Source organism: Struthio camelus, chromosome 11 (genome assembly GCF_040807025.1).
Source record: "Struthio camelus isolate bStrCam1 chromosome 11, bStrCam1.hap1, whole genome shotgun sequence".
Lineage (NCBI taxonomy): Eukaryota > Metazoa > Chordata > Aves > Struthioniformes > Struthionidae > Struthio > Struthio camelus.
In genome coordinates this window covers 26,725,733-26,753,267 of record NC_090952.1, presented here as the reverse complement: position 1 = coordinate 26,753,267, position 27,535 = coordinate 26,725,733, and the positions used below count along the sequence as shown (strand labels likewise).

Below are 27,535 nucleotides of genomic sequence, written 5' to 3'. Positions count from 1 at the left end.
ATAAGTTTTAATGCAGGTAACACTGCAGCATGCCTGCTGTCATCACTTAAACCGATTCCCGGGGTTCATTTTCCTCTTGGGCTCTTGTTTTACTCTGTGATAACAGAACTAACATGACTATGCATCATGACTACAGTAGTATTCAGTGTTTGGTTTGTCCAGACTTGCCTATTTTCCTGCTGGGTGATTAGTAGATTGGTCAGAGAGCAGGAAGAATTGAGTAAGCTGGCAGAAAACAGCAAGTGAGTTAGAAAACTTTCTTCCATCCACCCCCACAGCTGCATATGAGGGAAAGCAGCAAGAATAGCAAGGGAGAGGAAGAGCCTAATATCCTTCTGCCTTCCCAGCCACCAGACAGCAACTGAAGAAAGGTTGGAGGTTGCTGTGTGCAACCCATTGCCGTGTCCCCTGGGCACGGCACGCGCTCATCCTGCTAGGAGAAGGTCCTACAGGAGTTTGTTCCTGCCACCATGAGATACAGTCCAGTCTCGTCATATGTAAACCTCCAGGTGAGAGCAGAAAAAGTCTTAGGTTGTGCTCTCACGAGGAGGGTTTGAAGAATCCTCGGTTTGAGCTGTTAATTACTGAGGCAGAACTTCCTTATCGTTGTTGATTCACGGGGACTATGCTGCTTTTGACTGGACTTAGCCTCTGGGTCTCCTAGCCTGGTCCGCCATACGTTACCCGGAAGGATAGCTCCCTGGATTGAGAGGATATCATCCAGTGTGACAGGCAAGATTAAAATGATAGCAAAGAAACATTTATTTTTTGCTGTTTGATGGATGTTTCAAGTATATCAAAAGTAAATTCTTACGTGAAATCATAGCTAATTTTTGACTGGATCAAACAGAAATTTTTTCCAAACAGTGTCCAATCCTATTAGATGTCAACTGGGGTATTTTTTTTTCCCACAAATTTGAGGACTTTTGTCTAATTTGATCACCTAAAAAGTAATGAGTAGCAAAAGTATTTTGTGGGAGAAATCAAATACCATCACTTGAATATAAATCTTATTTGCAGTTGTGTGAATTCTTAGATATGTCTCAAGGAGTTAAAAATTTGGAGTTTAAATCAGAAAAAATGTTTTTAGGTTACCAAAAAAGCCAAGCATTTGCTGTTTTACAAAAGACAAAAGAAGACAAAATATTAGAGGCCGTTTAGTTTACCAGTCATTTAAGCAATTGCTCAAAGTGCTCAAGCTGTTGTTGACAAAAGTACAATCCAAACAGAAGTCAGTGCCAGAATAATTAAAGTATACTCAACCTGTAATTGCCCTATAGGAATTCTTTAAGACCATGTCAATTAGGCAGTTGTCAAATGTAAAGTTGCAATGCGGCCAGTTTGAAAATGTGCTGTCCTGAATGCTGCTTAGAGGGGAGCATACCCAGACTAGAGTATTTGCAGCGATAGCAGATTTATAGCCATGTGGAAAAAGAATGGGTGCGAGGCAAGGAGAATATGTGGAAAGATATAAGCCATTTTGTTTTGGGTCATCTTAATACTGGCATGGGGGGACCATCTGTTGGACTCTCCATTTAGGCAAGGTGAAATTATCAGTGATAAATCTGTATTTTCAAGTCAAGTTGGTTAAATATTAAGAAATGAAGCACAGAGTTTGCAGATAGCGTTGTATACGTTCTCTGCAGCTTCTTGATCATGAGAAGGTATTTGCATTCAGATGTCTTTATCATTTAAATTTATTCTTCTGTACTCATTTCTTCTTTCATGGAACTTGCTCGATGGAGTTACGTTCAAATCCTCCTTAAAATTAGATTTCTGAAGTCACTTTTGTTAAATATACATTATTCTCTTAGCCCCATGGGTGGCATATAAGTTAGGCAGTAGATCTGCTCAGCTGGCTCACTGCAATGCAAGGTTAGTTTCTCAGTAATTTGGGGGTGTTTGATGTACTGAGAAAAATCTGTGTTGTGACTATAAGGGCTTTTCTGTTCCTGCTTTCCAGAAAAACTGCCAGTGGGATCCTTCCCAGCAAGGGAAGTGTGATCAGGGGCTTGGTCTTAATTTCAGTTCTGATTAAATCTTCTTGATAAATTGCTTGTCTGCTTTATATAGTTTGTGTGTGCTCCCAAGCTCGTGTATTTTTTAAGTACTCTTCTGTCCCTGCTTCAGCAAAATAAGATCAGTATTTTGTGCACAGACTTCACTGTGCATGTTAAAATGTAATGGGAAATGCAGGCAACAAGCAGAAGTTTAAAAAAAGAAAAGGAAAAATAAGGTGGTTGCGTGTGAAAATGTGACCAGTTTCCATTTTGATGGGAGGAAAAAGATTTTGTACATTCTTGGATGGGGAGGGCATTGTTCTGCAAGTACTATAGAAAATGCATATAAACAAATGAGCATTTTGTGGTATTAGTGGGAAGGATCATATTTACATAGTTTATCAAATATTAATATATTATCTTTTTCATAAGAAGCTGATTAGATGGCGTAAAACGGCAAGTTTTTAAGGATTTTTACTATGTGTCTACTGCAGCTTTTTTAATGGAACAATATCAGTTACAGTCGAAAACCAGCTCGAATGAGGAAGTATATCTGAATTTTTGTTGGGGGGAGGGAAAGGACTAGCATCCCAGTTTAGCTTTTTTGGAGAGGCTCCTGGATGTTAATATAGTTTTGGAGTAGAACTAAAGCGGTTGGCTGTTTTATGCAAAAAGGAAATTTTGTTAGGGGGAAACTCTGAAAACAGGTCTCCTTGCAACCCCCCGCCCCCACCTGCTGACGGATAAAAGAGGTGATAAAGCTAAAACATAAATAGGTGATGCCTAAACAAAATGCATAGAGGCATGTTCCTGTTAGAAATGTTCCACACTAGTAAGGACTCTGCCTCAGCCAGGATTTTCTTCAAAAATATGCAGAGGCAAATGTGGGGTAAGGGAAGCTGCAGTGCCGCCAGGCCAAGTTCACCGCAGCCCGCCAAAGGGTTTCCTGGGAGGAAGCCACAGGTGCCCACAGGGGTCGGCTGCCAAATAACTCCTGAGAGCGTGCATCGTCGGAAAGGACGTGTTCCCCGGGGGAAACGCAGAAGTCGTTCTGCTTCTGAGAGCTGTAGGAGATGAAAAATCAATTGCTCTGTCATGCCTGCAGTATCAGTGTAAAAGTCAAAAAAGTTTTGGAAGGGGGTTTGAATAAGATTTAGTCATGATTTGTTCATGACTTGTTCCAGCTCTACCAGAAGTGGTATCAAAGTCAGAGCCAAAATCCTTTCTGGGGGGAAAGCCCAGAAGGGCTATTTAGGTATAAAAAATTACCCGGTGGGGTGGAGGGCATGCCTACTGCGCCCCAGGGAGTCAGGGCTCAGCGACTGCGACGGGTAGGTGGTGGTGCCTGGTTTTTAGATGGCATACTAATAACAAGGAGGAGTGCCAAAAAGCATTTGCAGCGCCCAACAGAGGTCCTACAGAAACTGCAAAGATACTGTTTAAAACCTAACAAAGACAAATATGGGCTATTTTTCAAAATCAAGTTCCTTATTTAGGACACCATACACGTTCAGAAGGAAAACTTGTAAGAGAAAGACAGAAGCTGCTGAGAATGGATGGAGTGTCTCTGAGCTTAAATATTCTCCGGCAACATTGCACTCAAATCATGTGACCCCTTCCAAATTTCTTGGTGCTAATCAGGAAATCCATGTCTGATTTCTTTCATTAAAAAATATGATTTTGAAGAGAGAGGGAAAATAAGGTTGGAAGAAGTAAAACAGCAGAGAACTGTAATCCTTGGCAACATTTAACATTTTGCGTTACCCCAAAACGAACCTGTGACATCACTTCTGCAAGAGTTAAGAGGGGCATTTCCTCCATCCCTGTGAATGGAAATGACGGTCAGTAGCGATCGGCTCCAGAATGATCTGAAGGATTGAGAGATGAGACCGACAGAAAAGAAGCCTTAGGCCTTTCTGATGTTAGCGAACACCGCAAGTGCTTATTTGAACATCTTTCTATTCTTGCAACAGCTCATAAAACCACAGGTGAAACTACTGTAGCCAAAGGTAGGTTTGCCCCTGCTGGTAGCAGATGGCCCTTGATTTTTGTAACTTACTGGGGCTCTGTAGATAACTGGCCATCAGACAAGCATGCTAATGCAGATGCTCTGTGCCAGCAGCCCCTATGGAGAGGAAAACAGATAACGGGAAATCCCACGCATAAATCATCTTCCCAAGCGGACCTCACAGATGCAGTTAAGGAAGTTGCTTTGGAAAGAAAAAGAGGTTTAGGGTGGTATTCCACCGCAGAATAGCTGGGGGTGGAAGGGGCCTCTGGAGGTCACCTGGTCCAACCTCCCTGCTCAAAGCAGGGTCAGCTAGCGCAGGTTGCCCCAGAGCCGTGTCCGGTTTTGTTTTCCATCTCTCCAAGGATGGAGACTCTGCTGCGTCTCGGGGCAACCTGTTCCAGTGTTCAACCACCCTCACAGTAAAGAAGGGCTTGCCTATGTTCAAGCGGCGTTTCCTGTGTTTCAGTCTGTGCCCGTTGCCCCTCACTGTGCCCGTTTCACTGGCGCCACTGAGAAGAGTCTAGCCCTCTCCTCTTTACACCCTTCCATCAGATATTTATACACATTCGATTCCCATGAGCCTTCTCTTCTCCAGGTTAAACTGTCCTGGGTCTCAGCCTCCTCTCGTATGAGAGGTGTTCCAGTCCCTTCATCATCTTTGTGGCCCTAAGACTATACACTCTCCAAATAACTGCTTCACAGAATCAAAGACTGCTGTATGTCTTTTTCAGGGAATGGGAGTTTTCTGTGGAAAAGCAAGAACTATGTTTGAGACAAACTCTGTAAAAGTATAATACCCAAAAGCTTACGAAAGAGGAAGGAATTCTGCTTGGGTTACCTGAACTGCACTGAAGCCTGGGAAGCAGCACCGCTCCCCGTGGTGGGAAATGCTGGAATACCCTTTGGATGCACCTGTGAGAGCAAGCACTCTGACGAGTTTGAAGGTGGGCTTCGGTAAAGAGAATGCAATACGTGATTCTCTGTGCGAGGTATTTCTGTTAGGCCACAATTCAACATAGGATTCTGCCATGTTATTAACTACAAGGTGTGAAATTTCAAGTACTTACAGTTAACTAAATGCTTAAATGTATTATTGAATTGAGGCCCAAGTAACTTGGAAAGTCTTTGTGGTACCATAACTAAAGGGTACGTCACAAATTATTTTTCTTTTCCCCTGTATAAGGCACCTGCTTATCCAAAGTTCTCTCTCTCATAAATTTCAGTAGTTAATATATGAATTTCAATAGGTGAAGGGATTTATGGGATTTAATATTTGCAATATTTATTTTTCTTTAAAAGATGCATGCATTTACAGCAAAAATTAGGAGGGATGAGCTACAGCGTACCCAGAAGCAACTGCGAGTCGCTAAGGGAAAAGAGACTTCACATCTTTCCGCTCGGAAAGGGGGTAAAGAAAAATAATTTGTTGACACAAATTAAGGAGTGTAATAACAACAATTAAAATGATTAACATTTTCATTGCAGGGGCCTGAATTCTGATCGCTGTTACCATATTACACAATACTTTGTTCTGCTCGTAACCCTGTGCATTTCGGCAGAAGCGAGGTACCAGTCAATGCAATTACGGGGATCAGAATCTAGTCCTGAAACCTATAGATGTGGGAAAGCACGCTGCATTAGGAAAAAATGAAAGCATGTCAATAAACATATGATCAAATGGTACTTGCATTAAAAAGTGGTTCAATAACATCAATAGCCATTACAGGAGGAAGAAAAAGTATTGTAGAATTTTGAAAAACACTGTCTTTACTTTGTCTTTTGTTTTATTTATGACTAGTATATAATGAAAAATGATACAGGTAAGAAACTGCTTGTGGGAAATGGCAGGCGTATTTGTATAGAACATCAGGGTAGAACAATTCCTAACATAAAAATGAGTTTTCTTAAAATACTAAGAGCAAACTAGAGAATTCTCACTGTGACGAAAAGAATACATCCAAAATACCTGCAAAGAGCTTTTCATTGTTCTTATACAGATACAGGCACAGCAAGCCAGTAATTAGAATTAGATCTAAACCTCCTGTTTAGGATGCTGGTGCATGCAGGTGTTGGTGGTATGCATGCAGGTGTTGTCACTTCACCTGCGATTTTTGCTTACTCCCTGAGGTCCTGACTTTATAAATTGGCTCCATTAGAAAAAATGAAGTGTATTTTAATGTTATCTTCTCCTTTGACCTTCTTCTGATACTCTCCTAACTCTGTTTTTGTTGTTGCTGTTTTTTCTGGTTCCATTGATCAAACGGGTGTTGATTCAATGCACAAAAACATTTTGCAGAAGGCACTACTGAGCTCCGCTCTTCAAGTCTTTTCTCCCTCCGAGATCCAAACGTTTCATTTTTGGTTTAAGGTAAATGTAAGTGAAAATTAACCTTTCTTCCCCTCCTCCCCTCCCGAGAGTAGCAAAAATCAAAATGGGTTGGCTTTGTGCGGGGAGGGGAGAAGGTGAGGCTGGCAAAATTTGTTGCCTGACAGCAAAATGAAACAAATTTTGCAAATCCTGCGTACAACAGCAAATATTTCAGCTGAAAGAAGAAGGAATATGATGACTTTGCATGCAAGCCCAGGCTCAGAACTCTCTGCCAGTCAAAACTTCCACTGTCCTTAGCTTTGACACTGAAGTACTGTACATCTTTGTCATCTCTGCCTCAGTTTACCCATCCACAGAATTCATCAAGAGAAGAAACCTCTTTTCTAGTACTATTTCCCTTTTTCTGATCCCACAGTTTCCCAGGCACCAGAGGAAGCTGCTAAGAGCGTTGTCTTCTCCAGGCAGCAGACAGCGCACTCCAAACTTCATCAATGGTTTTCTCCATGTAACAGCACGCTTTGTGAAGTGAAGAAAAAAGACGGAGAGATCCACAACAGCCGCTAGTGAAAGCCGTCTAGTCATCAGTGCGTTTGTAGCTGGTACCTTGTTACCTGGCTGACAGCTCAAGAGAGAGAGTGGCTTTTCTGATGTGGCAATGGTAAATCTTCACAGAACCCCTTTCTTCTGACACTGAACAGGGAATTCCACTGAAACCAGGATTTTAACATGTTTCCTAAAACTGCTGTCTCTGTACCCTTCCGACGGCACAGCTTCTGCTTATATCGCTTCACAAACTCCTACGGAGAAGCTTTCTGCTCCTATTGAAGGGAACACGTAAACTCCGTTCTTGCAGAGTACCTACGGATCCGGTGACCTGCCGCCGCCTTCTCCTCCTGTATCGCAAACTCTATGGAACTGAATTACTGAAAACAGAAACTTTGTTTGCTAGAAGACACTTCTAATTGGAGAAGTGTTTCTGTGCTTTAAAGTAAGCAAGTCTGGTAAAGGCGTGTTATAAAATCAAATTAACTGTGGTAAATTACAAAGAAATCACCCTTAGAATATATCACTGCATCTTTCCCATCTCCCAAGGTTTTTTGTCCTCCTCCTTCTTTACACGTCAGATCAGAAACCGGGAGCTCATCTGGTGTTGACAAATGCAGGGTATGTTAGGCTTTGACTTTATAGGAGAAAAATGGGTCACCAGCATGTTATTGGCAGCTCAAGTTTGGTGTCATTTAGCCAGCTGAAGAGAAAAAAATAGGCCATTGATTAGTCCAGCAACAGCCTAGGGCCTCTGTATTTTAATTACATATGTTCTCTGGACTTAATTCATCCCTGGTGAATCATCATTGACTTAAATGGAGCTTCATAATGGAGGAATTTCCCCAATACGTTTTGTTCTTTGTATTATTAATACATCTAAGTGTTGTGAATAACTCTGTTTCCCAAAACAAACATTCAGGCTTCTGTAAAAGCTGGTGCTTGGAGACTTTAAAGAACCCCGAAGACCAAAAGGTTTTGCATCCTGTGACATAATCAGAAGCCATTCCTAGCTGGAGGTATCTGATAGATTTTGCTGTTACCTATCTTGCTATCCTTTCGTTTGGCCTTCTGTCCGAATTTGTAAGCAAGTCCACCCTTTGTCTTGGCTTTTGGGGGCCCTTTTCTAGCACTGAAGAGAGATGAAGAGATTTAATTTTTCCTGTTAGTTCTTAATGCAGAAAGAAGCTTTAAGCAACTGTTGAAATGTGTTGTTCAAGTATGTGAGACCTTCATCCAGCACAACACTGTGGTTTTGTATTTTGCCTAAGAAAGCTGGTTGCTTTGCTTGATTTCTCAAGTGGCAAATGTGATTATCAGTAATGTTGCTGCTGTGTGTCCTTTCTTTGACGTTGGATTACAGGTGAGAAGTCCTGTAAGGTTGGTCCACTTCTGGATGGGGCTCTTTGATGTGGGACCAGCTCTTTCAAGGCCTGGCTGCCATAGCAGGCATTAAGTTTGTTTTTCTTCCAGGTAGGGTATCTGAAAGACTGGTAGTCAAAAATATTTAATATTCAGGACTAAAATCTGACTTCTTTCTCTCGAACGTACGTACATATGTGCACGGACTACAGGTGCATGAGATATTTCTTCAAGGAAATATCCGAAGAGAAGCCTTTGCCTATTTGGGCACTTGATTGCCAAAAGGGAGGGACTTTCCAGCTGGGAAACCCTGCTGGAAACTGATGGACTGGGGAGGAGAGTCATTGTGAGGCTGAGCAGTTGCTTCGATCTTTGCAGCAAGCCACACAGCCAGGGCAAGCTGTGCTCTGCAGGGTGCCGCAGCCAGCAGCCTTTCCCAGCTGCTGAAAGCAGCAGCAGAAGCAGGAGTCATCCGCTGGGGAGCAGCCAGCAGCGTGCTCCCCAGAGCGGACCGCTTCCCGGGTGGATGGAGAGGCAGAGCCTGGGATGCAAGGCTGCAGTCGCTCGCCTAGTTGGGCCCTTGCTCACGTTCTTCCTCCAGGTTGCGAGGGTCAGAGCCCTCCAAGGCTCCCAGCCGCAGTCACTAGGGGAAGATGTTCTCCAGGAGAACACCAGCTGGGCTGCTGAGGAAGCCCAGGGGAATGAATCCTTGGAGCATGCATTTTTCTCCCTGGATTACCAGCATGTCCAAGTCCCCTTTGAAATCACACTCTGGATCATGCTTGCATCCTTGGCCAAAATAGGTAAGGCACCGAAAATCTTGAGAGGGTGAGGAGGAGAAGGTTCTCTGTGGGGACAGAGTGGGGAAGGGCAGCCTTTGCTTCACCAGTTCCCCAAAATGGTATAGGGAAAGGCAGCTTCTGTTTTGCCTGTTCTCCAAAATCCCTGGGGTTGTGGAAAGGAGCGGGGCTGGGAAGAGGAATCCTTTCCTAAAATACTCTCTACTAGCAGGACCAGAAAGACAAGGACAAAGCACAGTTTTGTGTTTACAGTTCAAAGCTGTTTTGCATGCAAGCCAAATAGGTGATCTCTGAGTCTGAGGTAGCATGCCACCTCCTAAAGGCACACATATTGTATGTCAGATAGGCTGCACACAGGGAAGAAAACTCTGGTCCAGTTGCTTTCTAGGTTGGAAATGCTGGTTTGCCATGTGGAAGTTTATATCTGCACAGCCTGTTAGTTTTTGCTACAAATATCAACAGGGCTTCCAGGAGAAGAAAGGGGGAAAGGAATGTTTTATTTGTGTAGTACATACTAAGCTAGATATTCATCATCATGATCTTGCCAGCTGTGTTGCATGCAGTTTGTCCACTGACATCCTCATCTTAAAATGAAGTCTACTCACTCCTAAAGAAGAGTGCCAAATCAGAGTAGTCACGAGGAATAATTCAATCTGTATGCTAGGTGTTGTAAAACCTAAAATAAAAACTCCGTCTACACCAAGGAAGTCATCTGTGAAACCACATCCGAGAAATTATATTTTGTGCAAACAGGACCAATATATTTTTGCTTTTGATGAATTTTTCTCTTGCACTTAAGGTCTACGTATGTATATATTTATGTAATGCTAATATGAATTGTGAGTGGCCACCATGCCCAGGTCAAATAAAACGTATTTTACTGTTGTTTTATTTTATTGTTCTTTGTTTATATGTTGTGAGGTGTCAATCAATAGTAACTTTTAAGTTTGGTATTTTCAGCAAACTTTAAAATTTTCTATTCAATTTCTTCTTGGGTAACATTGCTTTAATTATATATATATATATATATAATTACCATTACATATTTATTATTATTGCTATTGTTATTACTTTATAATAATAATTAATAAAATAAATAATTTATTATTATGACTTTATTGTTACTTTTATACCAAAATGCAACTTTCTGGAAGTCACAGCATGGAAAGTTTCCTCATCCAAATGAGGAACTGCAGCTGTTTAGCCAGTCCGGGGTGAGGAGATAACAAGGAATATTTCTCTTGATCTGTTTTCAGGGTTTCATCTCTATAACAAGCTGCCTTCTGTTGTACCGGAAAGCTGTTTATTGATATTTGTAGGACTCATTATGGGTGGAATCATCTATGGCTTAAATGACAAGTCACCACCTGTTATGGACAGTGATATCTTTTTCCTCTACCTGCTGCCACCTATTGTCCTCGATGCAGGATACTTCATGCCGAGCCGTCCCTTTTTCGAGAACATTGGCACTATTCTCCTGTATGCAGTTGTGGGAACAATATGGAACGTGTTTGGCATTGGCTTTTCACTGTATGGGATCTGCCAAGTGAAATCTTTTCACCTGCAGGATGTATCGTTGCTCCATAACCTCTTGTTTGGCAGTCTGATAGCTGCTGTGGATCCTGTAGCAGTGTTAGCTGTGTTTGAAGAGATACACGTCAATGAAAAGCTACACATTTTGGTCTTTGGTGAATCGCTCCTGAACGATGCAGTGACAGTGGTAAGGACTAGCTTTTATTTTCAGCATTTAGCATCCGGAGGAAGGATTGTCTCATGTTGAGAAGTGGGACTTGAAATCTGCAGAGGGAAAGGGCCTTTTCTAGCACCGGACTCCTCAGCCAGGTGTCTGACCTCAGGCCCTAAAAAACATTTGGGTGAGCAACTGTCTTCAGTTTCAATAGAGCTGAGGATCTAGCCCATAAGTGTAGAGATAAAAAATGTATTTGAGTGCTACAGCACTTACCTGTTAGGCACCTGCTCTCTGGAGAAGAGTACAGATCTCTGAACTGCTAGAAGTTTCAGTAGTATATTTTAAGGTTACTGCTATGTGTGGTCATGCCTGGTTAATGCCTTGTTACTGGCTGTTTTTCCTCTTTCTTTTTTATTTTCCATCCAGGTACTCTACAAGCTGTTTAGATCTTTCTGTGAAATGCCAGCCATCAAAACTGTGGATGTTTTTGCTGGAGTTGGAAAGTTCTTTGTGGTTGGCCTAGGAGGAGTTTTAGTAGGTCTTACTTTTGGGATGATTGCTGCCTTTACCACACGATTTACCAACAATATCCGTGTAATTGAACCGCTGTTTGTCTTCCTGTACAGTTATCTTTCCTATCTCACTGCAGAAATGTTTCACCTTTCTGGTATTGTGGCGTAAGTATCTCCACGAATCTCATTTGCCAAGGAAAGCTTTCTGGCTATATTTGCTGAAAAGTAAGAGCGCTTAGTTGAAAACACTTATATGACAGTGAATTGAGTTTAAAAGCCTTTGAAATAGCTGAGGGATGTAACCTCATTCCACACGTTACACAATCACAGATTGGTGGCAGTAGGGACTCTTCAAGTGCACAGAAACGTTCTGTGGATCTGAAAACCTCAAAGAAATGATCCCAATGCTGCTCTGGAATAGCATCTAGCTTCATGACTGGGAAAGCTAAAGCGCTTGACTTCAAACAACTTGGGTATTCTAAAGCTGCAGATCATAAGCCATCCTGATGACTAGCACTTCAAGCGTCAAGTGCCTCATCAGTTTATTCAGGTTATTGTGGGACGTTTTATGAATTCTATTTTGTTGTTGTTGTTTGTAAGCCCTGCAGTTCAAACAGTGAAATTTCTACTGGATTGTAGCAGGACCAGAAGAGGCTTCCAGGCATATTTTGTTATTTAATTCATTAGGCCCCCTCAAAACCAACATTTGAAAAGCTGCAAGGAGCAATTGATCAAATACTGTGGACCTCAGCAAACTTTGGATATGGTCTGTACTTATAGCAGGTCTGTTCTAACACCCTCCTGATTTGTCTGTCCTACAAGTTAGTTGGAGGGTGATGGCCTCAAAGGCGTGCTAAGGCAGAAGGTACAATGATAGAACAAGTAAGTGATGGAGAGGCAGTTGTTTATGCCGTGCAAAGATGAAGGCTGAAAACATTCCCTCTATTTGGGAGTGAAGAGGTCTAATCAAAACATTTGCTTTAGAGATTTATCTTGGAGAGTCCGACTTACTGTCAAAAGAGGTTTAGACAACCTCAAATCACGTGTTTGTCTGGTTTCCTAGTGAGGCTGTTGCATTTTTATGTTCTCAGTTTGCATGTGCCTGTTCATCACCCCTCTATCTCCAGTAACGTTTGAATCCGCTGACCGGCTTCAGCCAAATTTGTTAGAGGTCACAGTATCAAAGGTACTAAATCCTTGCGCGTTTTTGTGAAAATGGATGGTGGGCAGAAGCGTCCCTCTGACAGAGGGAAAAATTGCAAAGTGTGCTGACTTGCTATTAGACAGCAGAGAAACCATACCTGAGCCTGCTGGCATAAATCCTGCCTCTTGGGAGAAGAGGCAGTCATGCCTAAGATCTCTCAGATCCCAAAGTCTATCAGCTACAAGACACACAGCTGTAGGAAACCAGGCTTCACAACACCAGCATGCACAGGACTGCTTGCAATTTATTACAGCACAGGGAGTTGCATACTTTCTTCCAATTTTACAAATGCTTTCGAGTACTGACAGGTTTTCTTTGTGAAGCTCTTGTACAAATAAGGCATAGAAGCACAATACATACAAGATGTCATAGAGCTGAGTCCCACACTGTATCAGTTACCCTGTCATGTATTCCTATGTAATTTTCAGGGTTAGTGAAGAGAAAGCGTTTTTATTCTGTCAAATCAGTCTTTTGCAAATTGTAATTTGTAGACAATACACTTTATTTTTTTCTGTTTTTGCTGAGTAGGTTTTTCAACAAGATTAATAATTATGGGTCAGATTCTTCAATTTTAAGAGAGATTTGGACTCACCTCAATGTACATTTTTGCCTGCAGAACAATTACTTTAATCCAGAAAAGGAGATCTAATAATCCTAATGGCCAAAGAAATCTCACTTTGGAAAGAAGAGATGGATAAAAAACACAGCATGAGTGATTCAGTCCTGATTTCTGAGGGCTCATATCTGTTGCATCTGGTTCTCCTACCTAAACTAAGTCAGATAGTGCTGAGGATCACAGACCAGCAGTACTTAATCTAAAAACTACAAAGTGCAGTTAGACTCCATTGATAGCCACCGTGTAAACAACTGTAAATCTGATAATAATGAAGAAAATGAAAAATTAAATGGTCAGATACCAGCTAGACTCAGGAGCATCTGGGAGATCTATTTTAAAAATAGTGTTACTCCTTTGGATATAAACTATTCCTATATCTTGCAGATTTTGTTTCCTCAAATGGTTAATATGAGAAATATTTTAGCATTACTGAAAACAATTCTAGCTATGGGAATAGGTGAGATAAATCTATTTATAAGAGCATCAGACGGAATGGTGAAATAAATATGCTGCATAATCGTCAAGGAGAAGAAAACATTCAATCTTAATGGTGTCTCCTTCTATCAATCATAATCTGTTGTACCCATTATGGAACCCATAGTCTTTTGAATAATGTATTGTTTCCAAAGCAAAACAGTTGCAAAAGCAGCTGATTCCTGCACTACTGGTCTTGTAGTTGCCAAGTTCCAAATGCCTCTTTATATATCTTTATTTCAAACAATTCATTCATTTGTCACCAGGGGATAATGCATTATAAGAAGCAGATCTGGGTGTTCTCTTTCTTTAGAAAATAATTTAATTGCCAAAAGAAATCAGTTTTGCATAGACCAAAAGAAAATTTGTGAGTGCAACCCAATCTGCTAAAGAGCTCTACATGCAAATGTTTGTAGTGTTGGAATTTTTTTCCTGGTCCTAGTAGCAGAGGGACTTTACCCTCCAAATAATTTTTTTTTATGGCAATGGGGAAAAACAATTATTTTCAGATAAAATAAATAGAAATGTTTTTGTTTCATTTTGGTTTTTTTCCCTGTACTTTAGCCAAGTAATCAGTAGTTCATATCGGGTGGAAGTGCATCTTTATTCCAGTCATTTTTTTCCTGGTTATTTCTTGTTTGCTATTGCAGCCAAGCATCTAATATGTATTTCCCATAATAACATTACTGGTTTTCTTAGTGCTTTAAATAGAGCAGAGGTTAACATAGCTGTTGTTCATTACTTTTGTCTTGGTCCAATAATATATGTAGAGTTATGGCAATGAAGATATGTTAATGGTTCACTGATGAGGGAGAAAGAAAACGGCCCTTATTCTGCTTTCGTTAACAACAGCGCAAATTAGGAGCAACAGCCAACTGTGTCTTACTGAAATAAAGGGTTGTTGAGGAGAGAATAGGAGTCTTTGGTTTTATACAGGTTACAAAAACACCACTAGCTGAGAACTCCTTTCGGCAGTGAAGACTCAGAGACCTTGACTGGTTTGTTTCAATAGTTGAGCTGAAAAATGAAAACAGCATTCGCTGCCTTTCCGCAGAGAGCTGTTCAGACTGTGTTGTGAATATACAGCAGATTGCATCTCGTCTATGGCGTACACACGTTCCGCTTAATTGGAACAATTGATACTGTCCAAGGAAAGTTCTTTATTCCCCCTGCACTTGAGCTTGAATTCTGCCTTGCATTTTGATAGTGAAAATGGAGGAGCATGTATGAGCTTCCTTTCCTGTCAGAAGTTTCACAGCTGATACTTGCTGTTTAGAAGCGGAGGAAAAGGCTCCCCCAAATTTAAAAAAATCCCAACCCCCAAATTTTGTCAAGTTATCAAGACTCGGCAGAGGTTTCCCTTATAGTAGGTATTAAAGAAAATGAACAAAAGTCAAAAAAGACTGTAAAAATGACCCAACTAAAACCAGGGAAATGGTGGAAAGGAAGAGGAGGTAGTTAAACAAGGGAGCTTCTGCAGCGCCTTCCCTTTTCATGAAGCTCTCTAGTCTCCTATTGTCCCATCAGTTCTATGTTGGCTTAGTGCTGGAGGATTCAGTGGGGTTTGGTTCGGTTGGCGGTGTTCTGCATTAGGAGGAAGCCAGGCCTTTTGTGTAAGAGCAATATGTACCAAATAGCAATGGAAATCAGATCTCGGAAACAAGTTCCTTTTTCCAGTGGTGGTTCAACATTTAGAACAAAATGTTGCTGCTAAAAAATGGAGCTTTGACTCTCTGAGCACTAAATGGTTTTGACCTTCTAAGATTGCTATACTGAAATTGTATTGATTTGAAAAGCTGATGAATTAGGCTAACCACATGTATCCTGTAACCTGAAGAACCAATTATCCATGAAAAATTACAGGGCAGAAGTTTTAATTGGTGCTACACAGTTCTGAAGTGACCTTGGATATCCATGCGAAAATAAGATATTCTGACTGTAGTGACGCTCTCCAATTTCCTCAGAAGCACGGCAGTGCCCTTGGAAGCCGTTTGTTGGCTCGTTGTGCAGCCTGATGAGCACCAGGCTTTCTACTGCTTGAGCATTTAGTTGTCTTTTGGTTGCTTGGACAGGATGACTTCTTAGCCGTGCCCAAAAAGTGTCAGTACAGCCCCAGCTGGGCTGAGAAATATAGTGTGACATACAGTGTATGTTTGAGTTTGTCCCACTTAGGCTAGCTTTGCTCTCTCGCGTGCGGTAGTGCAGCATTCAAGCTGTTCTCAGACTACACCAAATCTGCTGTAGTGACCAGAAATCAACCAGACTTGTAGGTGTCCTTTTTACCTGCTATTGAGAAACAATAGTATCCTGTCTCCTTAAACGTCTTCCTCCCATCCAGACCAAAAAAAAAAAAAAACCTCCAGAAAAACAATGTGAGATCCTAAGACTAAAACTCTTCTGCGCAGATGGTTAGAGTGTGGCAAAGTTACAGAGCTAAAAACAGAGTCTTATAATGGGAAGTGTTGGGTGTACTTAACTTTAAATTAAGCGACTATGATAAATGTAATAGCTTGTGAGCTGTTTATCTGTTAAAAAACAGATTCAGGCAACTTGGTCAACCTATATAGCGTCTTATTGTCCTAGTGGTCTTACCAATATTAATGGACTGATGTAGGAAGAAAGGCACTACCCAGTGAGATGTCTGCAAACATAAAACACTCAGTGAAGCCTTTTATTTTTATTCTTTTAAAGGACAGTGTGTCAATTTAGTGTGCTTATGCGGAAAAAGTAATTGTTTTATTTTCATTTTCTCAGCATCATTGCTTGTGCTATGGGCATGAAACGTTATGTGGAGGCCAACATCTCTCTGAAATCTCACACCACAGTCAAATACTTCATGAAGATGTGGAGCAGTGTTAGCGATACGCTCATCTTCATCTTTCTTGGGGTTTCCACCATTGGAGAAAATCATGAGTGGAACTGGCCATATATCTGCTTCACTGTCATTTTCTGTCTCATCTGGAGAGCACTAGGTATGGTGAAATGATGGATTTTTATTTGTGGGACTGAAACATATGATTCCATTAAGTGAGAGAATGCTGGGGGGACACTTTGAAGAGTACTGATTATCTGGCATTCAGAATATGGCCATTATTTCCAGTCTCTGATTCATGAGATAATTCCTACTACTTTCTTATCTTCTGTCCCACTTGTTTTGTCCTTTCTTTGCATGGAAAATGTGATAGACTTCCTGCATTTTCATATTTGATGAGATAAACTGGTACTTGATCTTAAAGAGCAGGGGTTTGTCTTCTGGGGGCAGTGGTCTAGAGTTTGAATCCTATTACCTTTTTTAAAATGATGTCCAAGCCCATGTGTTTTAGCTGGGTCTCATGACCCACTTGATGTCCTGTAGACCCAGATACCTTAAAGGACACTTGAAGAGAAACTATACCTTTACTAAAAGGAATAAGTCAAATTTGGTTGCAGCAGAGAAAGTGATGGACTAAAGGCTTTCTTTATGAAAAGATCCTTTGGCAAATGTACTCTGGAGCACCACGTCAATCTAATTTCTTCATACACCACGTGCAGCCATGCCTCAGAGTAGATGTGATTTGGGAATACTGTAAAACTTGGCAGCGCTTTAATGCTACAGCACTATGAATTCCCCCTGGCCTGCAGAAGGACAATATGTGCAGATGGCCTCTCTGAAGTCTTCACTCGCTTGTTTGTACAGGTAGACAACTTCAGTGTTACAGAGCCTTTTCTGTCCTCCTTTCCATGGCAGGCTGTAGGTTGCCCTTAGGAAGATAGGGAGATGTGCACCACTGGCTCTCTCCTCACATGTATTGTCTCATATTGTTGACCAAATGTGTGGGAGAGGTTAATCACACCTCCTAGCAGGACGTGACCGCAGAGACATGAATTGTCTCTGCTTCGAAATCCTGGAGTCACTGGGCTTTCAGTAGATACAGAGACAGAGAAATTGCGGTTCATGAAGGGTTCCCCAGTAAATTCCAGCAAAAGCAACCTGATAAGGATTGTGAGTGATTCTGGGTTGCTGTAGACAAGAGCAGCCTCTGAAGGTGTCTAAACCATCCTGCGCCCTACACGAGCCCATGGATGCAAGGCTCGGAGGAAGCTCGTTCTGCCTCTGCCTGTGCACACCATCCTCCATCTATAACACAAGGGCTTTCACTTCTGGGCTTGTCACGTGGGTGCCTTCCAGAGCCATGTCAGGTGGCACACACAATTTATTAGAGCTGACATGAGGATTTTCCATAGGAAAGGCTGAGAACTAGCCAGTAAGGAAAAGTTAAGCATTCTGAGTAACCTAAGGAAGTTCAAAGCTGAGGTTTTTTTCCTTCTGCTCATACTTGAGAACTTCAGATAGGATTGAGAAAACTAAATGATAAAAGGAGGAAGAGATGTGCCTGAAACTCCCTGTGGCTAAGGATAATCTTCCTGATACCATTCACTACAATGAATGTCCCATGTTCAGGTCCCACGGGGTTCTAAGCTCCCATCTTCATGTGTTGTAAACGACCAGAAGAATAGATGCGCTATTTTACTGTTGTCTCTAGTTGTATCTTGCACTGATTTGGTGTTCACAGAGGCTGATTCTCCATTACCTTTCATAATGTGCAGTTAGTGATGCCTGTGAGTAAAGAGTAGCTACCTTGTTAGTCCACTGAATTTAAGTGTTTAACAATGTATAAAGATTTTTTTAAAGGACAAGCAAAGAGCTGAGTTCCATGACACCACTATTTTGCTATGTTCTTCCTTTGCTATTCTTCTCATTTATGGATATTTTAATATATTAACTATATGTCGGCACATACAATAGGGCATACATTTTGGCAAGGAATTTGATAGATAAAGGCATTCAAAGGGATTTATGTTTACAAACCATTGAGTCAAATAGAACGATAATTCATTTGAACTCAAATTTGATAGACATTTCAAGCAATTACTTAAATAAGATAGGCCATGATTAACAAGACATAGCAGAATGTGTTTTATTAGCTGTTAATACGTGCCAAAATTTGTGTTAATGACTTTGCACCATAAATGCACTTGGAAGCATGCTTATTAGTCAGCTTTACATACGTTCAAGTGCTTTATTATGATTAAATGTTTTTCTTCTGTTAAATTATTTGTTTAAATACAAAACAAAGTTCTGAGTTATTTTGACTTTCTTAGTTTGACAACTCTTTGTTGCAAGAGGTCAGGAACATTGATAGTAACGTTATAAAAGCACCTAGCAAAATCCTCCAGCTCTCTAAACATTGCTATTCTGATCATGTTCTCTAATTATGTAATAACTGATTTGAGAAGAGCGCGGTGCTATAGCCAGGAAAGAAGACGTTCTTTACACTCAAAATTCCCCTGAATTGAATAGGAACTGTGAACACACAAACCAGGACTGAAAGCCGTCTTGCACACCTGATCCGGAATAGGGCTTCCCTTATCTACGGAGCCTGTCGTCGCGGGTCGTGAAAGGCTTGTCAGGGTGCGTTGGGTGTGCCGGAGGCCACTAGCCAGACAGTGCTGCTGCCGCAATCCAGGCTGAACAACACCTGCCCTGGAGACTGTGGAGGAGCCGAGGCACCGACTTGCTCAGGCCTGTCCTCACCGAAACAGCTCTGGACGTGCTCACGGGCACAGCACCAGAAACGCGAGGCACCTACGGAGTTTTCCTCCAGGACTGGAGGACTTTCGGGCTGACGCTTCTGGTTTTAGTCCACAACTTGTACCTTAGCCCTTTATTGGTTTTAGTCCAGAACCTTTTGGTGTCGACTAGAGCTTAGGTTTCATCTTTTGTAGGTAAAAGGGTTTGGTATTTCCTGGGTCCTTTTCTTTTCGATGAGAACTACTTTTGCAGCTTACTTTTGCCAGCAAGGAATCACAGATCAGGAATGAAGTGCTTATGCTGAAGGTGTGAGAAATTTGGTGCTGTTGGCCCAAGTGGTTCTGCGTTAGTCGCTTTCCGGAGCGCATCCCACCAGAACTCTCTTTGGCTTATGCTGGCTTAAACGAGAAGTGATTCGACTGGAGCCTGGGCACTGGAATCCCTTTGACACAAGAGATCACGTAAAAAGCAAACTATATGAATTATATGACAGCACCGGTATTCTACTGTTATCCAAACATCAGGGAGTTTTCCTGCTGCTGCTTATCAAGGTACATCTCCACAAGAAAATATATTGTGCCCAAAATGATTGTATGTTATGTCTTGGGAAACACCGGCCTTGAGTTACTGTAGGGAACGCTAACAGCAATTTATGAAGAAGGATTAAGTTAAGACAAAGACCAGGGTATCCACTCAAGTAGATTTTGTTCCTTTAAATCAGTGGTGCTGCCTGAGCTAACAATAGCTAAAGCTCTGGTATGAGGTGTGCGTTTAGGCCTAGGAGAGCTACCTATTACCAGCCTTTCCTTCCTCGTTAAAATAATTTGTGTGTGAACTGGCGGTTCCATTTGGCTCCTGTTTCTCTGTGAAAATATGTTACTACACAGCATTTGTTTGAGCTAAAAGTTACCAAGAACCTTGAAACCGAAGTACTTCACATCATCTGTTCTTCCTGGCACCAGTTCCACAGTACTCCAAGAGCTGGGAAAGTATTGCCAGGTTCGATTAACTGAGTTCACTATTTCTGTGTCCCCAGATTTTTTTTTTTTTTAGTTTTCTTTAAACTATTCTGCTGTATGATTGAAGTTTGGTTATTTTTAGTTTCTGTGTGTGGGAAGGTGTATTTTACATATGCACTATTTTTGAAGTTTATTTCTTCGGTGACACTTTACAAACGCCCTTTAGAAAATCAATAATAATGTGGGTTGAACTAACTCCTAGCAGAAGTCAATGACAGTCTGTGTCATCAGCTCTCAGAATGGCCGTTATTCTTCAGAAAATGAAATGTTTATCATATCAGTTGATATTAAGATCAGATACTGCTTACAAATTCAAGGCCTAATTTTCATCTCACTTGCACAGTGTCCTTTGACTTCATTCAAGCAAATCCTTATTAACACAGGTTCTAGGGAGCTCTGAAGCAGGCTGTAAAGTGTTGGATATATAAGCAGATGTCTGTCAAATGGATATTGTCACATCACTAGTCCCCTCTCTGACTTTCTGTAGCTTTATGCATATGTTTAGATGTTTGCAGAAGATTATAAATTACATCAGTTGCTATAGCATCTTACATAGTCTAAACTCACACAGTATAAATCTTAATGAGTGGGAAAATCCTGAAGCGACAACGTTAATGTGGGTAGAATATTTAACAAATATTTAGAGCGTCTTGGCTATTGCTTGGAAACTTCAAAATGGGGAAGTAACTTGTAACCAAATTATTATTGACAATTTCCCTCAAGAGCATGTTTATAACCCAACCAATTCAATCATTTGTTATTACTGATTAGAATAAATCAATTAATATTTCAATTAGATTCTCAGAATCTGGAGCTATATCATTATTACTAGTCAATGTCATATTTGGGCTGGCGCATGACCATAAGAGTTACCCTACCAAATTTTAATTAACTACCATTGAAATATATATACTAATATGTCTTATGCTGCCAAGAGTTATTGTTTGTTCAATATTAAGCTGACACTTACTCAAAAGCAAACTGTATGTTCTGGGAAACCTTGGTCATGGGAGAGGGCTAATACTAAAATCCCTTGCAGAGCTCAGAGTCGTTCTGAAGGAAGCTCCGGTTTCCTAAGTGGACTGTGATCAGCACGAAACCGAAAACAAGCCAAGAGAAGTTGCTACAAGATGAGTTACCTAAAATTTTATAGTTGTACGAAGCCCAACCAACTGTGGCCAGTCGATGGCGTTTGTTGTATTCCCTCAATCCAGAAACATCTGGGGCAAAGGTTTCTAACCAAACGGGTTAGATTTAAACCCATTGAAGCAGATTAGAGGGAAAGTCAGTGGCACTGAGAATATGTTGTATGTTATCACCTTTGTCCCTGACCAGTTCTCAATGATTAGTGCTTCCCACTCTAATGGTGTTTTACTGCAAAATATATCATTCTCTTCAGAGTTTTATCTAATTTCTATTTTTGTTTGATCAGTTTCTATCTTCTTTCCTGCTTTTCAGGGGTTCTTGTGCTGACTTTCTTTGTGAACAGATTTCATGTCAACACTGTGACCAGCAAAGACCAATTTATTATAGCATATGGAGGTCTCCGAGGCGCAATCTGTTTCTCTTTGGTTTTCTTGCTTCCTGACTTTCACAGAAAGAAGCTCTTCATTGCAGCAACAACTGTTGTCATCCTCTTCACCGTGTTCGTACAGGTAAAAATACTCTCAGTATGAAAGCATATCACCAACAGAGGTAGAAAACCACCAAAAAAAATTTTTTTTTCAGGCGAATAACCTGAAATCTAAACCATTAGATTTGATGCACAATATAATGAATACAGGAATTTACTGGTCATTAGGACTTTCCCTACATCAAGTGGCTAAGTATATAAAATTTTAAAATTATTACTGAAAGAGGCAGAAGGTGTGAGACTGCATCATGCATTTGTGAAGCTGATTTAATAACTGTTGACATACAACATGTAGTGTAGCATTTTCCTTGATAACATGTCCCACCTTTGATCCGGTCCAGCATTTCTGGGGTAGCAGTGGTGAAAATTTGGAAGAACAACGCTAGCATAGACTTCCCCTCTGAAGTGGTACCTTTACATGTTTTATGTGGGAGCATAGCCAACACCAAATAAAACTCCATAGACAGTTTACTATTTGAGCAAGGTAAGAGCCACCTGTTATTGCAGGCCTTGCGAAATGAGTTATGAACTGAAACACTGCCTGCTGAGCCATGCTGTAAAGGAGGTCAGTTTTCATATTTCCAAAGGCGAGAAGCTGGAAGATAGTGGAAATATTCCAGACTCACTGAACACGGGCAGCAAGAATTTGAAAAGTGGCTTATGGTTTTGGTCATCTCAGTTTCGGCCTTTCAGAGAGGGACAACTTAAAGGGTCTGATTTTGAAGGAGTGCAGTCTTCTCATTTTCTGAGAGAGAGTCCCATTTTATTGAGGCATCCAACAACTGAAGCAACCATAATCATTAGTTGCTTATGAAAATGTTTTGTATATGTGTCTGGGATGTTCTCACATTCATGCAGTAAAGCAGCTGTAGTTATTTTTTGATGACTCAGAAGGAAGGGGATAGCTTTAACTCTTCCACTGGAAAAAATTTGGGGTGTGTTACTTGTTATAAAAGCAAGGACAATCAGAAGCCAGTAAAATCATAGCACATTTTATTTATTGTTTATTTCCTTCTGATTTCTTCTTTTATAACTGAATCTTTTATACCTGTTGCTGTTTTGGATCAGGTGCTTTATGTTTGTGCTCTGTAACCACTGAAGTAGAAGGATGAACATGCAGTTGTCCCTTCTCCCGAAAGATAAGAGATACCAAAAATGAGACCAGTCAAGGTTCAAAATCTACTTCCGTCCTGTTTTGTTCTGTTTTAATGGCGCATCTGCCGTGGGTTTCCAGTGAACTGAAGCTTTCATCTGTCCTATTGCCGTTTCTACCGATACGACTCTGAAGCAGGTTTTGCTTCAGAGTCCGGCAGGAGAATCCTGGAACTCCAACAGGAAATAGATGTTGGTTTTGCTAAAATGGGTCCCAGCAGAAAGTTTGTAGAAGTTACCTTCAGAAAGTTACCTTGGAGTTTTCCTGTGAACGTGTTTCTGCTATTTCACTGGTGTTTCTCTCATTACTAATAGATTGCCTTTATTTATAACTGATACTGAATTAAGACACCTCCAGATATGTGAAAGCAAAAGGTTTTCTGCCCCTGAAGCACAGGCTGAGATTTAAAGGAATTATTTTGCTTCAAGGGTCTCCTGAAGCAGGCTCTGCCGTTCACTGGGAGCTGCACGCATCACGGACGCAGCTCTTGGCATTGCGATGACATCTAGTGGTTAAAAACACTCCTGGAAATTTCTACGCGCTAAAATTTTTGGATCTGTTTCTTTGCTGTTCTTTGCTTTGCTAACCGGGCGCTGAAAGCAGGAGCAAGCCTGTAGTGGCAGGGCTCCTTCCAGAGTTCCCGTTTCTCTGAAATGCACCTGCTTTAGTTCTCCTTCCAAACTCTGCTAGGCCTGGGCTTCAAACGAGAATGTGATTAAAAATGAGGGCCACCTGATCCAGAAAAGAGCAAGACTGAAGTCTGCCTAACATACTCTGTCCTCAAAAGCATGGAGTTAAGGTCAAACTTTTTATTGCAGACTGAGCGATTAAGGGAAGTACAAAACGGTGACTGATACTGTCACCTCCTGCAATGCAAACAGTACAGACTAAGCAGGTCACCACGGGAGATGAAGCAAGCGAGTGGGTGGTGAATATGCAATAATGGCATATAGAAAAACTCCATGGGAGCTTCCTTCACTCAAGTGCGCAAGGTCCATGCAGATTCACTGACCCAGGGCCTGCCCTCCTCCTCCTTCCACCCCTCAGCCCCCTTGCCTGCCATCAGACAGAAGGTATGAAGCAGCTGTTGGGGCTTCAGAAAGCTTGAGGTCACGGTGACAGCTGCAAAGTGGCCTCATGGCTGAGCGACACCCTGTGACAGCGAATTCCTTCCACTTGGCCTCTGTTGAACCCCTCGGTCTGTCATTTGTGACTCAGGCCATGCAGAGGGGGCACAGATTCCTTCTGGGATTGACTCTGTGCAGCAGAACTTCTTCACATCCTCCTAATCCAAGTTACTTGCCGACAAAATCAATAATGAGTGTGATGTGCCAATAGGCCTGGAGCTGAGTCACACAGGGCAGCTGGACGAGGCAGTTTTCGGGCCTCCTGTTGCAGACTGAAAGGCATGAGCAGGGGCCGGGGGGCAGGGAGACTGTAGTTAGGTGGAGGTTGACAAGTTTTAAGATGCAAATGTGGGTCAGAAATTGAAAAGATACGGTCACTAGGCACGTCCGTTCATGCAGAGACGCTCTTGAGTCTCAGACAAAGGTTGTTCTAAGGCAGCAGCTCCTTTCTGCGGAAGCTTCGGAAAATCCTTCCCAGGACTGGGAAAGGGCTTTTGTGTAACCTCAAAGCTCAACTGGTGATGTCATCTCCATGCTAAAGGGTGAGAGTTAAAGAGCATCCCCCATGGGTACGTGTCAACGGGACGACCCCTTGACCTTCAGCCATTCACTAGGAATATAGCATCTATAAAGACAGACCATGCTCAGATTCCAGATACCTGCAGCATTGTGTAGCTGAGACCACCACAAGAATGAAAAAAATATGTAAACTTGCTTAAAAGCTATACCAGAAAAACCTTGCTATAGCTCAGCATTATTTAAAAAAAAAAAAAAAAAGGTAAAAATAATAGATGCAGATGTTAAGGTAAACCTTTAGAAACCTGGGTTTTCAAATCCGTCCTACAGCTTTTGAAGTGAACGGGACTACTGCCAGCCACATTAGTGGATGAAGGATTTGAGGAATGGATATCTTTAACATTCAAGTGTCCTTCATGTTGCATTTCACTTTGGGTGGAAAGAACAAGTGAAAAACTGGCTACAAAACAACTTCTGTGGATAGTGGGCTTTTGGTTTGGTTTGTTTTGCAGCAAGTTTTCTTTATATTCACAGTGGCATTAGTACTCACTTCAAGAGAGCTTTTCTGTGTTAACACTGGATAGAAGCTGTCGGAGAGGTGATCCAGGCTCTTATATGTTGGTGTATGGCCAGCAAGGTGTCTTGTGGGAGGGAATACACATCCACTTCATTTTCTTGGATATCCTGATAATGTTGTCTGAAAAGATTCTTGCTACACAGACTAAAAACCAAAAATGTAGGCAGTCAGACATGTCCATACATGAATCTATCAGTGTGTGATATAACCCAGGAAATATGGCTGTTTTGGTCTTTTTAAACCAGTTGCATAAGTCTCTTCCCACAACAGGCCTGGTTAATAATTTTGAGAAGGTTGACCGAGCAATTGTCAAGTACTCAGTGGTTCCAGACAGGCCTGGATATATGCCACTTAGACCAGAAAGTCCTCAAAAGAGCTGTGGGCTTGTCTGGAATGTCAGAAAAGGCCCTCATTGTTCTTTCTTTCAATGTGGTTTAAAAATTAAATACCACGTTCTCCATTTAAAGTTCACTCTTTCAGCCTATTGGCCTCTGACCTCTTTGAAATTATTAATAGATATAATCGTTGTGAAGAGTTTTTTGGGTGGTGCCCACACTTACCCACTAGCTACTGGATCGTTATCAGTAGGAAAACTTTGTGTGAGCCATAGTACGGTCGCCAGTGTTGTGTGATATGCTCCTGGCAAGTTATCCTTCACGGGTAGAGGAGTGTTTCTGTAAGAAACCGTCCTGAAGTCGTAGGAGATCTATGAGTGTGTAGCTATCTGATGGTCTAGAAATGACCTGTGAGATTCCCCTGATGCTCCTGACGTAAAAATGGTACAAAGAAATTGGGGTGCAGGGGTGTTTGTGAATTTGAGAGTCCTGGTCAAAAAAACTCCACAATGCCACTTCAGAATGAAAACAAACATAACTGATTATCTAGTCAAGACAGAGACCAAATTACATGGGTTCTATTTAATTTTTTAAATATCTATTATTTCTAAATATGTTAAATTTATGTTATTTACTCTGAATAATGATGCATTTTTATTGCTATTAGCAATTAAAATGAGACATTAATTGTTTTTGTAGTTAAAAAAGCGTTCAACTCTCCACTGTGCCAACACTTGTGGCATTCAGAAGACATAATCATCAACTTCTCAATCACTTTTGCTGTAAACATATCCTAGAAAAATCATTTCCTACATAAGGAAGACTAAGAAGTGCATCATAGCAGCATTTTACAAGTTCCCTCGTGAGGCTTAAAGGACGTTAGAACTCTTCCCTTGGCCCTTCCCACCGGGTGGATACTTTGATTAGTAAACTTAGCTACTGGCTGATGATCAAAGATCTTTGGAGCAACGATCTGTGACACACAATACTCAGAAAGTTAGCAAACGTCACCCCCTTCAGTGTGGGCGAGCCTTGACAGCGGCTGTGTGCTGTGAAGTTCTGAGGACTATCATCGTTTCGTGCGTTTGAACACTGCACGTTTCAAGCCTCTTTCTGTCTGGTAGGCTGCGGCAATAACTAGTCACAGGCTTGATCCTGAAATTATTGGTTGCACTTCTGTGGTCTCTGAGATGCTAGAAGCCAGATTAGGAGAGCATAACAGCGCTCCTCTCTGCCTTCTCCCATCCTAAAGACTGCGAGTGTGTGAGTTCCTGCTGACAAACTGTTACCGTAGCTCTCCATGAGCAAAGAAAATTTTTTGGATCACAGTTGGGTGAATAGAGTTTGCAGACGTTTCAAAGCTTCATCGATAACCTCTTCCTAATAAAAAAGATCTGAGGAGAGGTGCTGTGTGAAAGAGTAGGCCTTGTCCTGACAGAGAAGCCATCATTCTTGCTGCAGAGATGGGGGTGGCGGTTGTTCATATCCATGCTGGTGATTTTGCTCCAAAAAGGACAGTGCGAGTGCCTCTAGAATACATGCAAGTCGGACTTAATGTGAAGGAAGCCTGATTTCTGTGCTTGTGGTTATGCTGCAGGGAATGACCATCCGTCCTCTCGTTGACTTGTTGCATGTTAAGAAGAAAAGAGAGAGTGCTCCCACAGTGGGAGAGCAGATTCATATTCGGGTAAGTGACCCACCCATCAGTACGTGGCCAAAGCTTTGCAATGTGCTGTGCTATAGCCTACAGCCCTTCTGAAACGGCAGTGTGCCTGAAGGACGCTGCATTTTAATATGTTCCAGTTTTGCTTTATGGGACATGGCATAGTAGTGATAGTCGCTAAAATGCAGTAGTTTGAGGGATTAAAGCTTCATGAGAGGTGGAGTGACTCTTTTGTCAGTGCGGTACTACCCTATCAGCAGTGATCAAAATAAGTTCATGTACTTCTAGGCCGTTTCTGTGATCTAATGGATCACGTATTCTTCAGGATAAGCTAGGCTGGCCAAACTGCACAACTGTGTGCTCTTGTGAGAAGCTAAAGTAGCTTTCTAAAGCTGGCCA

The 27,535-nt window shown here is 41.5% G+C and overlaps 1 protein-coding gene across 1 annotated transcript in view; it reads left to right on the top strand.

Annotated features, from left to right (window-relative positions):
* The first annotated feature begins 242 nt into the window (after positions 1-242).
* Positions 243-27,535, top strand: part of LOC104152344 (sodium/hydrogen exchanger 2) — a 44,578-nt gene continuing 17,285 nt past the window's right edge. The window contains exons 1-8 of the mRNA XM_009687651.2: positions 243-509; positions 4,743-4,955; positions 5,311-9,048; positions 10,302-10,765; positions 11,162-11,412; positions 16,296-16,513; positions 21,591-21,787; positions 27,071-27,160. Of these exons, the coding sequence (XP_009685946.2) occupies positions 8,772-9,048; positions 10,302-10,765; positions 11,162-11,412; positions 16,296-16,513; positions 21,591-21,787; positions 27,071-27,160 (1,497 nt within the window). The 5' untranslated portion in view covers positions 243-509; positions 4,743-4,955; positions 5,311-8,771. The remainder of the gene's footprint in view (positions 510-4,742; positions 4,956-5,310; positions 9,049-10,301; positions 10,766-11,161; positions 11,413-16,295; positions 16,514-21,590; positions 21,788-27,070; positions 27,161-27,535) is intronic.